The sequence below is a fragment of the Tamandua tetradactyla genome, chromosome 4 (assembly GCF_023851605.1).
Source record: "Tamandua tetradactyla isolate mTamTet1 chromosome 4, mTamTet1.pri, whole genome shotgun sequence".
NCBI lineage: Eukaryota > Metazoa > Chordata > Mammalia > Pilosa > Myrmecophagidae > Tamandua > Tamandua tetradactyla.
Window position 1 is genome coordinate 126,026,966 of NC_135330.1, and position 16,135 is coordinate 126,043,100.

General features: G+C 31.8%; 1 protein-coding gene across 6 annotated transcripts in view; it reads right to left on the reverse strand.

Annotated features, from left to right (window-relative positions):
- DIAPH3 (diaphanous related formin 3) overlaps positions 1-16,135 on the reverse strand; it is a 609,701-nt gene that overhangs the window by 272,695 nt on the left and 320,871 nt on the right. For all 6 annotated transcript variants that reach the window (XM_077158393.1, XM_077158392.1, XM_077158397.1 and 3 more), the window contains 2 exons: positions 15,758-15,852; positions 11,460-11,561 (listed from right to left, as the gene is read on the reverse strand). In XM_077158393.1, the coding sequence (XP_077014508.1) occupies positions 11,460-11,561; positions 15,758-15,852 (197 nt within the window). The remainder of the gene's footprint in view (positions 1-11,459; positions 11,562-15,757; positions 15,853-16,135) is intronic.

The following is a 16,135-nucleotide window of genomic DNA, read 5'->3' on the forward strand; positions in this document are numbered from 1 at the left end:
ATGAAGGAGACAAAATATTCAAGTAAAACTTTGGTGTAGTTACCAATATGACCTGAAAGTTTAAGTTAAACCTTGTAGTAACTGCAATCCAAGCCTCTGTGATACCAAAAGGCTGAAGCCTGTACGTATAAAAAAAATTGATAACTAGAGCCATTTCTCCAGAATCATCTAGTGAGAAGTCAAATTAATAAAGAAAGGTTCTTAAACATACCCATTACCAGAAGTGAAGCAACGTTAAGTTCAACCATAAAAAGGCCTCTAATTTTCTGAGAATTTCAGTACATTTCGTTAAATCAATAAATCTATTATGCATATTATTTGGACTACCTGTTAAACACAGAAAGAAAAGATGTATACTTCCTTCTAGTAGCTATATCAACATGTAACTCCACAGTGTTCATATAGGAAGAACTCAGAAGAAATCTGTGAGGAAAAAGATCTTCAGACAGAATAATATATTAGGGTAAGCAAGGTGAAGATATTTTTCAGCTGATGACTGATTTTAACTACCTAAAGCAACAAAACTTCAATCAGCTTAATTAAAAATTCAAAAGGCATTGTGATTATTATTTAGGCTGCTAAAGGAGATGGAAGGCTGAAATCAGTTCATTAGAAAAATATAGAAGCATTAAATGGCTGAAGAATTTTAGGCTACAAATCAATGAACACTGAAGGCAAACTCAATTAATAAGCCCTGAACTAGGTGAAAGAAAAGCCATCTGCACTACTGAACTTATATTAAGTCCTAGATATTAATAGAAGAATGTCAAGAGGTTGTAAGATAAAGTGATAAGAATAACTGAGAAACAGCTGGGTGCTTATGATCTTAAGAGAAGCATATCTCTAAGATTTAAATAGCTATGAATATAGACATGAGATAACAGTTTATTATGCATTTTACTTAGGTATTTCAAAGTCTAAACAAATGTTCTCCCTGGGTCATGAAAGATTTTCAAAAGACATTGCCAAATTGCACTGACATGGAATTTGAGGAACTTTGGACAACTGGACAGATATTGTTGTAAGTGAACCATGTCCCCCATTACTGACATGTAGAAATCCCAACCCTGGTTGTGTGGGTGTGAGTTCATTTGTTAATAGGATCTTAACTAAGATATTATTAGTTAAGGTGTGCCCTAAGTGAATGAAGTGTTTATAAGCAAAGGAAATTGGACACAGAGGAGAGACTCAATGGAGAGCAGCCAGAAGTGGAAGTCAACAGAATGCTGAGGAGAAAGAATACGCTGCCAAGTGCAATGCCATGTGACAGAAAAGCCAAGGACATGGATTGCAGGCAGTCATCTCTCAAGTGCTAGAGACTTCAAGGAAGAAACATTGCATTGCTGACACCTTATGGCCTTAAAACTGTGTGCCAATAAATTGCCACTGTTTAAGTCAATGCACTGTATGGTAATTTTTTTAGCAGTGGAGAACTAATACAGATACCAAAACACAGCAGCAGCAGATGAATGAAACTTCTATTTTCCAGGAAGATAAAATAGCAGATTCTGTTAACTTCAGACCGGCAAGATTATATTATCAAAAGATAAGAACTGAAGATTAATTATTAAAGAGAAAAGGAAGTGGTAATTACAAGAAACCAAAATGGGTTCTTGAAGAAGAAATTATGTCAGACTAACTGCATATCTTTTGTTAAGTGTTTCAAAGTGCTAACACTAGGTTGATTTTATATTTGGACATTTCCACAGCACTTGTAATAATGAATACCTAAGGATGAAAGAAAGACATTGAGATATTTAGTCTGGGAAAGCAAATATTCAGTAGAGATATAATTTAAGTTTCCTCATCTATTTTATTTAGTCTGTTCTGAAGGTATTTCAAAAAGCTGTAATTCTTATAAAAAATCACAATTTCATCAACACCTATTAAAAATAAAACCATTATCAAAGAACTATTGTCGAGGGTCCTTTGAGTATTTATAGATGTAAACAATGTGGGTTTCTGAGTTAAAGAAGGACCAGGAAATAGTCTAGTCTAAGGTATGGTACCAAGTGGGCAGTAGAATATTAGGACCAACTCTGAGTGGCCTATAAATTAAGGAGCAAAATCACTTAGGGAGATGAATTCCGACAAAAAAACAAACAAACAAACAAACAAACAAAAACCTTGTGAATTCAAGACTTTGTTTTCAAAGGTATTGGTAACTTGGTCAACTTTTAAATTAACTCTTTTTCCACCAAAAAGAAATCACTATCTACAGAGTCATCTTAAAAATTTAAAAATTATCTCTAAAAAATATTCAAGATTTTTATTTTAAAAACTGATTTTAAAAATATTTGTTCTTAAAAATATATATTTATTCTACATAAAATGTTCTTGCTGTATTTTCCCATCCTTTCTCTTTATCTCTTCCAAATTTCACGATTCATTTAACTAATATGTGGTCCATAAATGCCAGAAGGTGTGTCACGCGCTGGGATTATAAATATGACTATGAGATACTCAGTCCACCAAAAAGTTAAGAGCATAAATGAAGATGGTGACTTATAAAATAACACTTACGTTTCAGTATAATAAGAGTTACTTGGAGATTTGCACAAGGTGCTATGGTAACAAAGGAAAGGATACTAAAATGTGTAGTGAACAACAGGCATGATTGTTGAAGGCTATCACAAAGGGGGAAGAAAGGGGAAAGGGGCATAGTAGTAAGCCTGAGCATCATACTTTCAGAGCATAGCAAGTTGTTGAGCAAAGATGAAGCAAAAAGAAATAGTAAGATGTGAGGTGGGAGAGTTAGCAAGAATTGCTTCATTAAAGACCTAATGCCAGGGGATGGCTAGGAATGGATTGCAATAGAGCTGGAGGAAACATTTGGAGGAATGGTTATTACTTTGATTATGGTGATGGTTTCACAGGATTGATATGTCACAATTAAAAAAACTGTACACTTTAAATATGTGCACCTTATTGTATATCAGTTATACTTCAAAGACTCCTTTACTTTCCACCACAAATCTATTAAAGTTCATAAATTCAGCAAAATGGAGGTGTGCAAGATGAACCTGCAAAAACCAGTGGTATTTCTATAAACTCATAATGAACAATCTGAAGAGAAAAATAAAGAAAAAAATTGCATTTATAAAAGCAGACAGAAAAATCAAATATCTAGGAATGAATTTAACCAAGGAATAAAGGGCTTGTAAACAGAAAACTACAACACATTGCTGAAAGAAATCAAAGAAGACATAACTAAATGGAAGGACATTCCCATTCTATGTTCACACATAGGAAGAACAACTATTGCTAAGATGTCAATTCTACCTAAAGCAATTTACAGATGCAATATGATCTCAATAAAAATTCCAATCAACTTTTTTGCAAAAATGGAAATCTCAATATCAAATTTATATGGAAGGGGAAGGTGCCTAAATAGCCAAAAACATCTTGAAAAAGAAGAATGAAGTTAGGGGGCTAATACTTCCTGATTTTAAAGCTTATTAAAAACTTACAATATCAAAACAGCATGGGACTGGGACAAGGATAAATATATATAGCAATGGAATTGAATTGAGAGTTCAGAAATAAACTCTCACGTCTATGGTCAACTGACTTTTTGACAAGAATGCCAAGAACAACATTCTTGTTGAAAGAATAGCCTTTTCAACAAATGGTGCCAGGAAAACTGGATTTGAATATGCAAGAGAATGAAGGTATACTTGCACTTTACATAACATACAAAATTTAGCTCAAATGGGGTAAAGACTTAAATATAGAACCTAAACTGCAAATACGCTAAAAGAAAACATAGGGAAGTATCAGAATCTCATGTAAGGGAATAGGCTAAGCATGAGCAACAAAAGAAAAAAAAAAGATAAATGGTGTTCACCAAAATTAAAAACTTTTGTTTATCAAAGACTTCATCATGAAAGTAAAATGACAAACTACAAAATTGGAGAAAATATTTGCAAGTCACATATCTGATAAGGGCTTAATATTCAGAATACACAAAGAAATTCTACCACTAAACAACAAATCAACAAACAACCCACTGAAAATGTGGGCAAAAGACTTGAAAAAACATTTCTCCAAGAAAATATTCAATGACTAATAAGAACATGAACAGATATTCAACATCACTAGCCATTAGGAAAAGGCAAATCAAAACCACAATGAAATGTTATTTGACACTCACTAGAATGCCTACCATTAAAGAAAAAAAGAAAAGAACAGTTGTTAGAGAGGATGTGGCAAAATAGAACACTTGTTCATTTTGGTTGGAATGCTAAATGGTGCAGCCACTGTGAAAAACAATTTGGCAGTTTCTCAGGAGGTTAAGTATTACCATGTGACACAGCAATCCCACTTCTGGGTATACACTCCAAAACAACTGAAAGTAGGTCTCAAATAGATATATGCACACTAATGTTCATAATAGCACTATTTATAATTGTCAAAAGATGGAAGCAATGCCAAGTGTCCATCAATGAATGAACAGATGAACAAAATGTATTATATACATACAATGGAATATTGTTTGGCCATAAAAAGGAATAAAATTCTGTTACGCTCTAACACTTGACAAAATGGATGAAACTTGAAGACATCATATTGAGTGAAATAAGTCAGACACAGAAGAACAAATAGAGTTAGAAGACAGACCACAGATTATGAGGGGCTGAGGTAGGGATATGAAATGAGGATTTAATGTTTATTGGTACAGAGTCTCTATTTGAGATGATAGTAAAGTTTTGGTAATGAATAGTGGTAATATAGTATAACACAGTTAATGTAATTAAAAGTAATGAATTATGTATATATGTATATAATTATATATATGAATATGGTTAAAAGGTGAAATTTTAGGTTTTATATGTTACTAGATTAAATTAAAAATAACAAAACATAAAACTATACAATACAAACAGCAATCCCTAATATAAACTAAGGACTATAGTTAATAGTGTGACATCTATAACATAATTATAGCTCATAGTATATTTATACTATTATTTCATCAGTTGTAGAAAAGGCCCCACACTAATACAAAATATTAATAATAGGGAATGTTGTGTTAAAGGGGGCATATAGGAACTCTGTATTTCCTGTATGATATTTTTTGTAAACCTACAACTTCTCTAATACAAAATAAATTTTAAAAGAAAACCCTATTGCCATTTTAAGACTTTTGGGGTAAAAGTTATGAGGAGCAACTGAAGGATTTTAGAGAGCCAGTGGGGATAGTCAGTGGTATTCCACTCTACATCTTGTGTGTTTAAAAGATGTTCCATAATTAAGTCAAAGACTTGACTACTACATACCATGCTACTATTATGTACAAAGCATCAAGCGTGTCCCTATAGACAAAAAACATTCCTCTCAATAAATGAGCAGTATGGATTTTAATTCACCTTTTTGTATATAAAACTTTTTTACATTTGAGAAGTATCTGCTAATACACTTTTACAACCAAACTTCAAAAATGTAAAAATAGGACATACCATAAATTAAGAAAAGTGGGAGGCAATGAGAAAAATTGCAAATATTTATAAAGTAGTATATTGGTTATATATGGAGCTCCTAGAAACTATAAGGAAGAAACACCACAATACCACAGTAAAGTAAACAAACACTGTTAACAGGTACTTCTAAGGAGAAATATAAATACCGATAAATATATATATATATAACAATTACTTCAATTTCATTTAATATCAGGGAAATAAAAAGCAAAAAAAAAAAATCACCAACTGAAATATATCAGGATAATATTATGCACTGGAGATGGTACCAAAAAAAAAAAAAAAAAAACAGTCCTCTCCTATACTGTTCATAAAAGTATAAATTGATATACCTCCTGGAAAAGCAAGCAATTTGGCGGTAACTATGAATGTTGCAAATGCCTTTTGACCTACAATTCAAATTCTGGGACTCTTTCCTAAAGAAATAATATTAATATTAGTAATAGAAACTAACTTTTATAAAGAGCTCAGCATTATAAGGAAATTTCCACGTATTCATTTTATCAATTTATTTAATTCTCAAAACAATCCAAAGGAGGTAGGTCATGTATTGTTCCTGTAGTAAACAGAATAAAGCATTCCCCTTTCCCCACCAAAATGACTAACTCCTAGTCACCTAAACTTGTGAATGTGTTATCTCATATGGCAAAGAGGCTTGATATGTGACCAAACTAAAGATCTTCAGACAGGGACATTATCCCGGAATACCCAGGTGGACCCAATGCAATTGCAAAAGAATGGGGAGACAAGAAGGAAAGAGGGAGGCAAGAAAGTCAGAGAAGAACAATGATGACAAAGTCAGAGGTCAGAATGATGCAAGACCATGAACCAGAGAATATGGGCAGCCTCTAGATGCTGAAAAAAACAAGGAAACATATGTTTCCCTTGAACCTTGAAAAAGAACACAACCCTGCGGACCCATGTTGGACTTCTTACCAGAACTGTAGGACAGAAAATTTGAATTGTTTTAAGCCCCTAAGTTTATGGTGACTTGTTACAATACTAGTAGGAAACTAATACATCATGCATTTCCTCAATGAGGAAACTGAGGTACAGAAAAACACGTAACTACCCAAGATTACCTAGCAAGTAAGTGGTAGAGCTGGGAGCTCACAGTCTCCTTTTAACCTCTATGATATACTGCCTCACAAGTACATATACAAAGAAGAATGCAGAAATATTTTTTTAAACCCTGAAAAAAAACCAACCAACCAGTCTTCCTTCATTAAGGGAATGGACGAAAGATAAAGTCATGATGCATATCCTAAAACACTACACAAGAATTTAAAAACAGTACAACATGAAAAATATCTCCAAATTATACTATATGGTGAAAAAGGTTTTCAAAATAATGTAGTTTTTAAGAGCATAAGAACATGTATGCATTTGTAAATACAAAGAAAGAGGACAGGAAAAAAGGACAACAAACTGTTAAAAATGATTATTTGTAGGGAAGACACTGGAATGGTGAGATATTGAGGATATCTGCATAGTATTAAACATTTTTATGTTAATTGAATGTTTAGCAATATGAATATTATGGTATATTTGTAAAAGAGGCACTTTTAATGCAGGGAAATGTACATGAACTTCCTACAACATATTTCAATTAAAAAAAAAAAAGGAGGTCTTTACTGAACAAAGTTTAAAAGCCCTGCCCTACAGTGACACCAAATGGTAGCAGATCAAAATACAGTACCACAAGCAGGACATTTGTTCAATTCATTCTTCTGATAAACATTTTGATTCCTTTCAAGAATAGGGAACTTAGCAGAATTAAATAATATGAAGACAAATAATAAAAAATTCAAAATTTTAATCAAAGAAAGTATTGTATACCAAGTTTCAATTGTATATTTTTAGGCCTCTTTTCCAATTTCAACTAATCTTTTGATCCCATTGAATATTTACATATCTTATTTCTCACATAGTTAAACTATGCTACTGTGAGCACAGTGATTTTGCTTAATGGTTTATTGGTTATAGAAAATGCAAACACAAAAACTGTATCATATAACTAAAGTCAGGCTCTACACCATGGAAACCAACATGTAGTTAAGGAGGCTACAGCATGAAGGGATAGATAAGTAAGGTGCTGGAGATGAAGAGGGAAGGAAGGAGAACAAGAAGAGAGATTGGCAAATGATTCAATGAGTGACAGTTTCTAAGAAGACTACTTTCATTTCTCAATCTTACTGGTAAAAAATTCATCAAATAAAGTAAGAGATGACCACATCCCAATTACAAACTAATCTCTCAACAAGAAAGTTTTGCCCTGCACTGCCCCAGGGAAAAGAATATTTCAAATTAAGGACATCAATCAGAATTCAGTGTCCTCTACTAGATCCTAAAACCAACACATGAAAACAGCATGGAAGTTGTCTCATTCATCACAGGGCACACAAAAAAACACAACATTACATTTAAAGCCAACATCCACCACTGTCCAGAGGGCTTTTCTAAAATACAATTTGAGCAGAATCCTTAGTCTCACAGCATAAGATAGCTAATTTTTATTGATGCTACAATTTTTCATTTACCAACTTACCCCTAGAAAACATATCTTATATAAATATGATAATCAACTACAAAAATAAATTGATAATATGACCAAGCTATAAGGCCCTACATTCATACCTTTGGATGAATTCTCCAATTCTGAAAGGTATCAGTCCACCCATCACCACCATTACACTCATGGATCGTATCAGTCCTAGGACCGTTACAGTTGCCTGGCTCAGGCTGGCCATGGCTCATCACAAGGACTACAGAGACCAAGAATTCAAGAAGGATTTGGACTAGTGGAAATGACAGGTCAAAGATTATACCTTTAGTACCAAAAAAGTACCCACTTCTAGTCTACACACATTTAAGACTTTTATTTAGGAATGAAGATAGTATCAGCTTTTAAGAATGTTGCTTCCAATTTCAAGGGAGAGATAAATAAAAATGGGTAAGGAAACTCTAAATGAAAGAAAAGCTGGGGAAAATACAGACATATCATATGGTTTTGGGATGAAGGTGTTTGAGGAGGACATACCATTTAATAGATATTGAAGGAACATTTTCAAATGATAAACTCACATACCATTCTCTATAGGCTAGATCACTGGAAAGTTGTATGTAAGTAACATAATAAAACATATTTATAAATTACATGGTACTTCTAATATATTCTAATTGATCTTTTCATTGACATGAGTTACTAAATTTTGTTCCTTTTGTACACTGCCTTTCTATGGAAGAGAAATTAACAATCAGATACCAAAGGACTCAACGAGCTACATTTTGATTATTTTTTACATAATTCTACTGTAGAATTTAAGTTAATAATATAATAAAAAGTTCTACAGCAAATTTATCCACTGTATCAAGTCAAAGAATTTGTTTAATAGAACATACTCTTCTGAGGAATGTGTAATTCACATGAGCCAAATTACTAACTTCACACAATTGGATAAAAGAAAAGGCTAATTTGACTGACAAGTAATATAAGTGCACTTATAAATAAGTGTAACTAATTCTTGCTAAAATAAAAACAATGCTAGAAATCGTAGTATCAGGTTACAAAATCTGAAGAAGGACTAGAGCTAACAGCATGTCTATCCATGGTAAAAAAACAAATGAAAAGGCAAGTTTGGCTCTCATTTGGGAGATGGGAGGGGCAAATCTACTCCAATCCTTGACTATTTCTTGTTTGTGACTCTGAGATGATTTTTCTGGTAGAAATGACAAGTATTTCAAAGCTAAACTAAGTCATAAAGTAAAAGTGTCTTTAGAACAAAATAAAAAGCTTGCAGAAAAGTACAGTTCAGTTCAGCGCAAGTTAATCTCCACATTTCATACAAAATTAATTTTAAAAGTTTGCTAGTTTAAAAATGAAATAGTATTATGGGAATCTTATAGAAATATCCATTGTAATTATAATGAATTTCCTAAAACCACGAAATATTAGCAACATAATTGATAAGTTGTATTGGCAAACCTAAGAATGAGCTTTTAATCCAAAAACAGAACAGAAAATTTCAGGCATTCCACACTGCTCCACAATCTTATCTCAACATTTTTTTGTTACTTCTTAAGGTTTGTTGAAACTTGAAGCAGGTCTCCCTTTTTTTTTGTGGCAGAGGGGAGAGAAGTGAAGGGAGCCAGAAAGTGGAAATGGTAAAAAGTTGAAGTAGAAGATAAAATTGAAGAACTTTTATTACTATTTAACAAAGTAAAAGGAAAGAATTTAAAAAGTTATCATTTTAGCCTCAACTCTTTCTACTTTCTCCACCAAAACAAGTACTTAAATTTCAAAATACTCGTGCCATACAAATCAGAACTTAAAATGTTCTAGAATATTCTTAATCAACGGATGACTAAAGCACTGTTCATACTTCCATAGGAGGTGATTTTCAACAGCATTACTCTTTCCAAACTGTATTCCATTTGCACTCAGGTATGACCTGGCACAGAATTTGCAGAGTCCAAATCAAGTCCTAAAATGGAAGTGGTCTGTCTCTGTTTTAAAGTCAAAACTGGGACCTATATATAGCACTGGTATCTGGGTATATACTTGTTTTAACTCTCTGACCCTAAGAGTTTACTATTTGTAAATCATAGCTCTTTGATGGGAACTCCAGATTTTCAAAGGAGGCATAACGTGGCTATTTTAAATAAATCTAAAATTATATATCTACAAATATGAGCTCAGTTTTCTATGATAATCACTAGAACATGAGAATAGCTTTAAATCTTTTCTGCGAATGATATGCAATATAAAGTTACTTTCTCAATGGACATTTTCATATAAGCTTGTAGATATTTCAGATTTACCATGTATGAGAAATAATTCAAAATTTTAATTTTATATACTAAAGTAGCTTCAGTTTGTCAAAAATTATGGGCAAAATCAAAACTCGTCGTTCTTAAAAACTTAGTGCAAATTCTCCCTTATTCTCATTTTCTCATATGGAAGACATGCCAGATGAAATATTAAAATTAAGAATCCCAAGAAAGACAAAGTGATCAGGTAATAGAAAATAAAGCAAACAAAGGAATACAGATAAAAGTAGGAAAGAATACATGCAGAATTGAGTAAAAAAGTGAAAAGGTTTTTTTTTTTTTAATTAAACATAATGAGTTAAAGCTTTACAAAAAAAATATTACAGCAAACATCTACCAAAATGCCAAATATGGCAAACACAAAGACATTTAGCTTAGTTAGACAGTCAGAATTTTCAAAATTATATCAAATAAAATTCCATCCTGGTCCTAGAGGCTGATAAAATTATAAATGAGGATGAAAGGGGGAGAAATCATTTTATAAAAAAATAAAGCACTACTTTAAAGTATTGTCATGATGAACAAGTATAATCAAGTTAAAATGATAATTTAATGGTAGGAGAAAAAATCAGGGGAAAGAAAGCTTGATAAAAATCTTAATTTTAAGTTGCAATACAGCAGGATATATAACCTCGGCAAGTTTATTCACCTCTACAGACCCTAGATTCTATAAAATAGGGAGCTGGAACAAGATGACTATCAACTTGTCACAAGACATTTTTTAAATGCATTCATTTTCACTCTCATTGCCAAAAGAGATACTATATATCTAATCTGAATTCAAACCATAAGATGAAATGAGTGATTAGAATGAGAAACTGAAGCTATTTTTGCAATATGGGAGAATACATAGCTCTAGAATAAATCACAAATATCATTTCTATAAATAAAGAGTGGTTTCATTTTATGTTTGGACTTCAAATAGAGAACATAAAAAAAAAAAACAAGTGTCATATACTGTTCAGAAATCATCTGGATTTCATTTATGGCCAGGGTTTCAATAGATACCTTGATATTTTTAGGTTAAAAAAACAAGGTAAGCATTAAGGGTGCATGAGCAACAATGAGGTGAAACAGCTTGGCATTTTCTTTCTTCTGTTTTGCACAGCATAAGAATTACCTTAAAAGATTCTGAGAATCAGTACTCACCACAACAGCAAACTGCTCAGGTTCACTTAAATTGTTATAGTCACTCTTAAACTGAGACAACGAATTTAATTGCTCTTGATCAGGAAGATGCTTTATTAAGTTCTAAAAATTAAAACCAAAAGAAAAAAATATCTTCACTAAATGTACTGCTCAATGTTTAGGAAATGAATTATTTATAAACTATGGGAAGAAAACCAGTTAAGAAGCCTATCTTTGGTTTTATTTCTAGGATAACCTCCTTCTACTAAATCTTAAACTACATTTTCTAAATTATCTAAACAGTCATCTTTTTCTTCTCTAACCCAGAGTTTTTACATATTCAAATCAAGCATTACTGAATATTTGATTGGTATATAACAGAAAAAAAAAAAGCTCAACTAATACCAAAGGAAGGGCTTCCTCACCTGGATAAATGTGATCCATTGCATTTCTGCTTTAGGGAATTAAATACAGAAATTTCTGGCAAAGCAAAATATATTTTAACACTTCACTTGGGGAGCGTAAAAGAAATTATCATTTTGCTACTAAAAAGTAAGCTTAAGGATAGAAAAGAAATCATAAGAATTTTAATGGTGGCTCTTATAAGATATAGCCAATAGGATTATGGTTTTTATAATAAAAAGTGAAGACATCTCTGAAACAAAGACAAAGTAGTTTTTCTGATATAAAATAAAATTTACAAAGGCACTGAAGACGCAAGATGATAGACCTTGGGAACAAAAAAAGAATATATAGAAATAAAATAACAAAAATTTTAAAAATTTTAAAAAGAATATAAAGAGATCTTTTAGGAACTTAAGTTCCCATGGCTATAACAGCTATCATCCTCAGTCCAGACACCACAAGTTCATTTGGTTGCTCAGGCTCTTTATCCATGCTCATTGCTCCCAAGCCACATGCTTAACTAAGAGAAAAGCTTCAAATGGAAAAAGACCAAGGGAATGCACTTAACTATGCTTCCCTGTTAAAATATAAATGATCAAAAAAATCCCTTTGAAAAGGTCTATATAGACCTTCTGTGTCAAAATATAATCAACTATAATAGTATTATAGCAAGTTAGTATATCGATATTAAACAACTTTTTAAAGTGGTAGGTGCTCACAATTCCAAACTATCCACCAGTAAATTCTGTATAAGTCCAAAGGCACATACAAATTATATTTAAGCCTACATCATGCTATGTACGTTTATTGGGGAGGGGGAGGATTCCCCAAAGTGTTATTAGTTAAAAGTCAGGTTAGAGAATGTTATATGTCAAAATACTTAGATAAAAGAGCAAGCTATTGACTCACAGTGCATCTTTGGACAAAAGCTTGGTTGACTGGTTGAAAACAGACAAACAAAAGATCATCCCTATAACAATTATCCACTATTAATACTACCAAACTGAAAAAAAGCAATAAAGTTATAAGATTTTCCCACATAAACAAAAACTCTCAGTGGAATTGCCTGGGACCAAACGTCTTGATTATTTAGATTTTCTTTTAATCATTCCAATTCATAGTGGTATTGTTTGAGTTATTTATTGCATTGGGTCTCTGAATTTCTTTAACATGATATTCCTTTTTAGATGACCAGCAAATCCCCTTGACTGATTTGACTTAAGATAAATTTGATTTTCATTTTTCATAAAAAAACATATTAACTTTTTGGGCGGGCCATAGTGGCTCAGTAGGCAGAGTTCTCGGCTGCCATACAGTGGTGCCTGTCCATGTAAATAAATAAATAAATAAATAAATAAATAAATAAATAAATAAATAAATAAATAATGTATTAACTTTTCATTTTATTATTTTTATTTCTAATGCAATAAAACTATTACCATTTATGAAAGTACAGGCACAGCCTGCTTTATCTTCCCTTTTACTGTACTTTCCACACCTTTCACAAATCCCAAACTTAAGTTGCCACAATCTCAGCTCTGCCTCATAGCTTTTACTGTTATGCTGTCAGAATAATTGCCCTTTATTACATTACTCACACAAAACTCCTGCCCTCTTGTACCTCCCCAACTTACCCATCATTTAAGTGTCCTTGCCTCCACATATGCACACACCTAGCACTTCCCTAACACATTCTTTATTTCTAAACCTATCTTCATACAGCTATGTCAAGCTAACATTATAATTATATATGTAAAATGTCATTTCCCTTTTCAGACTATAAATTCCCAGAAGGCAGAGTCCATCTCTGACTGAGCCTAGCCCAACGCCATACACATGACAGATACAACAAAATACTTGCCAAACAAACTAATCAATAAAAGCCTGAAAAGATAAACAAAGGTAAATGGGTAAAGAATGGTATGGAAAAATAGCATTAAAAAAGGATATACTAATGACCTCTAGTTATATTTATGAATGAATAATTAGATAAAAATAAAAACAGTCAGCAAAGTCTACCAAAATGATGATTACTACAAAATAATGTTCTGTTTCCATACCCTGATCAAAATAGGCAGTTCTTCACTTTAAAATTAGGAACATATTCTTAAAATTAAAAATAAAACTTCAAATGGCATGAAATTCTTATTTGTTTTTGTTAATAATATGCAATGGTCTTATATGTGTCCAAAATAATTTCTTAGATTTTAAATTCACAAGACTGGTTTCATATTTAGTAAGTATGGTAGGCAGGATAATGCCTCAAAATGTTTACATCCTAAACCTAGAACTCGTGAATATACTAATTAGGTTACATGGCAAAGTGAATTACGGTAGCAGATGGAATTAAGGTTGCTTAGCAGCTGACCTTAAAATAGGGAGATTATCCTGGCTTATCTGGGTGGGCTCAATGTAATGAAAGAAGTCCTTAAAAGTAGAAGAGGAAGATAGACAGAAGAATCAGAGATATGTGATTACAGAAAAATAGAGACATGCAATGTCACTGGCTTTCAAGATGAAGAAAAGGCCTGTCAGTCAAATAATGTACTCTCTAAAAGCTAGAAAAGCAAGGAAACAAATTTTTTCTTAGAACTTCCAAAAGGGAACTCAGCTCTGCCAACACCTTGATTTTAGCCCAGTGAGACTCATGTCAGACATCTGATCTACAGGAATATAAAATAATAAATCTGTGCTTTCTTAAGCCTCTAAGTTGGTGACACGAATAATAAATTATATGCAGCTGAATGTTCTTTGGTCATGAATTTAAACATGGAAATCAATTTTTTTTTTCTATCTTACACAACAAAAGCCACATTATTATCCAAAACACTCATGCAATCAAGTTAAAAGCTACTCTGTAAATATTTAAATTGATAAATGCATTATAAAAAATACAAACATGTTTAAGTAAAAAACTTACTTTAAAGAAAAAGAAAACTGCTGAAGTAGATCTGCTTTAAAAAGAATTCCTGAATTTGGAAGTTTATGAGTTGCAAAGACTCACCATATGTTACTAATAAGGTTACATTACCAACACATTTAGAAGAACATCATTTTTAATAGATTAAAATATCTTATTGATATGCTTGTTGCTGTTAACTAATCATCTTTAGATTATTTTTATTACTAAAAAATATTTTTTCTAAGTATGTGCATTATAAGAATATAAGATATTCTTATATCTATTGATATAATATCTTATATCTATTGATATAGAATAAACATATTCTGTTGTTATATAGTTTGGGTTTTCATTCTTCAATTTCAAATCTATCAAATACACCACTTTCAAATACACCACTGATGCATTATATGGAATTAAGCTAGTAAATGTGACACCACAGTAACATTTTTTATTAATACTGAGAGTAGAAGCCACTTATTAATATCTTCTAACCTTCAGAATGAACTCAGAATACTACACAAACAATCCTTAGTATTCCTAAAAGCATGAATGACATAAATAAGGGTTATTAGTAAAGGTGACTCTAAATGAAGAGAAAACTCCCTCAACTTTCTACATCAAATAAATACAACTTTATAATATTTTAACATATATAAACTTGAGAAAAACGCACTCTGAAAGGATAGTAGAAACAAATTTAAATTAATATATTATTGATTTTAACTGCAATAAAAACATACATGTAAAATTAAACAATTTACCTTTCAGAAAAAGTCATTTAAAATAACTGAAATGTAATTATCTTGATAGCATTATGTTTAATTTGTAGTTAAGAGAAAATACAGTTTTATCTCCTGGCAATGCGAAGTTATGCTAAATCTAATTATGCAGCAATGATTTTCCAGTTAAATGATTTGGGTTAAGAATTTTGCTTCACTTACAGATTTCTATTTAATGAGAAGATAACAATAAAATATTGGAAATTTAAGCTCTCTGCCTGTTTGTTTACCTGAATCATAGACTCCACCAAATGTGTTTCATCCACTTCCAGTATCATCATTTTTATTTCCTCATAAGGCACCCGAAAAGAGCTCAGGAAGATTGCTAATGGGGAGTGGGGGTGGAGGAAGGAAAAAAAAAGATTTGTAATGAGGAAGGTAAGAAAAGAATTTGAGATATACTCCTACTGTAATTTTTTAAAAAAACTTCAGTAAAACTAGAGATTTTAAACTTTTAATATAATCACTGTGGGGGAAACTTTCATTAGCATATTTTATTTTCTTCTCCAGTGTTAGAACTAGTATTTTAAAAAGAGACCTGTGTTATTAGGCTGGTTGCAAGGTTAATTTTTAGTGCTTGGTTATTATCTGATCAGGAATAATGCCAA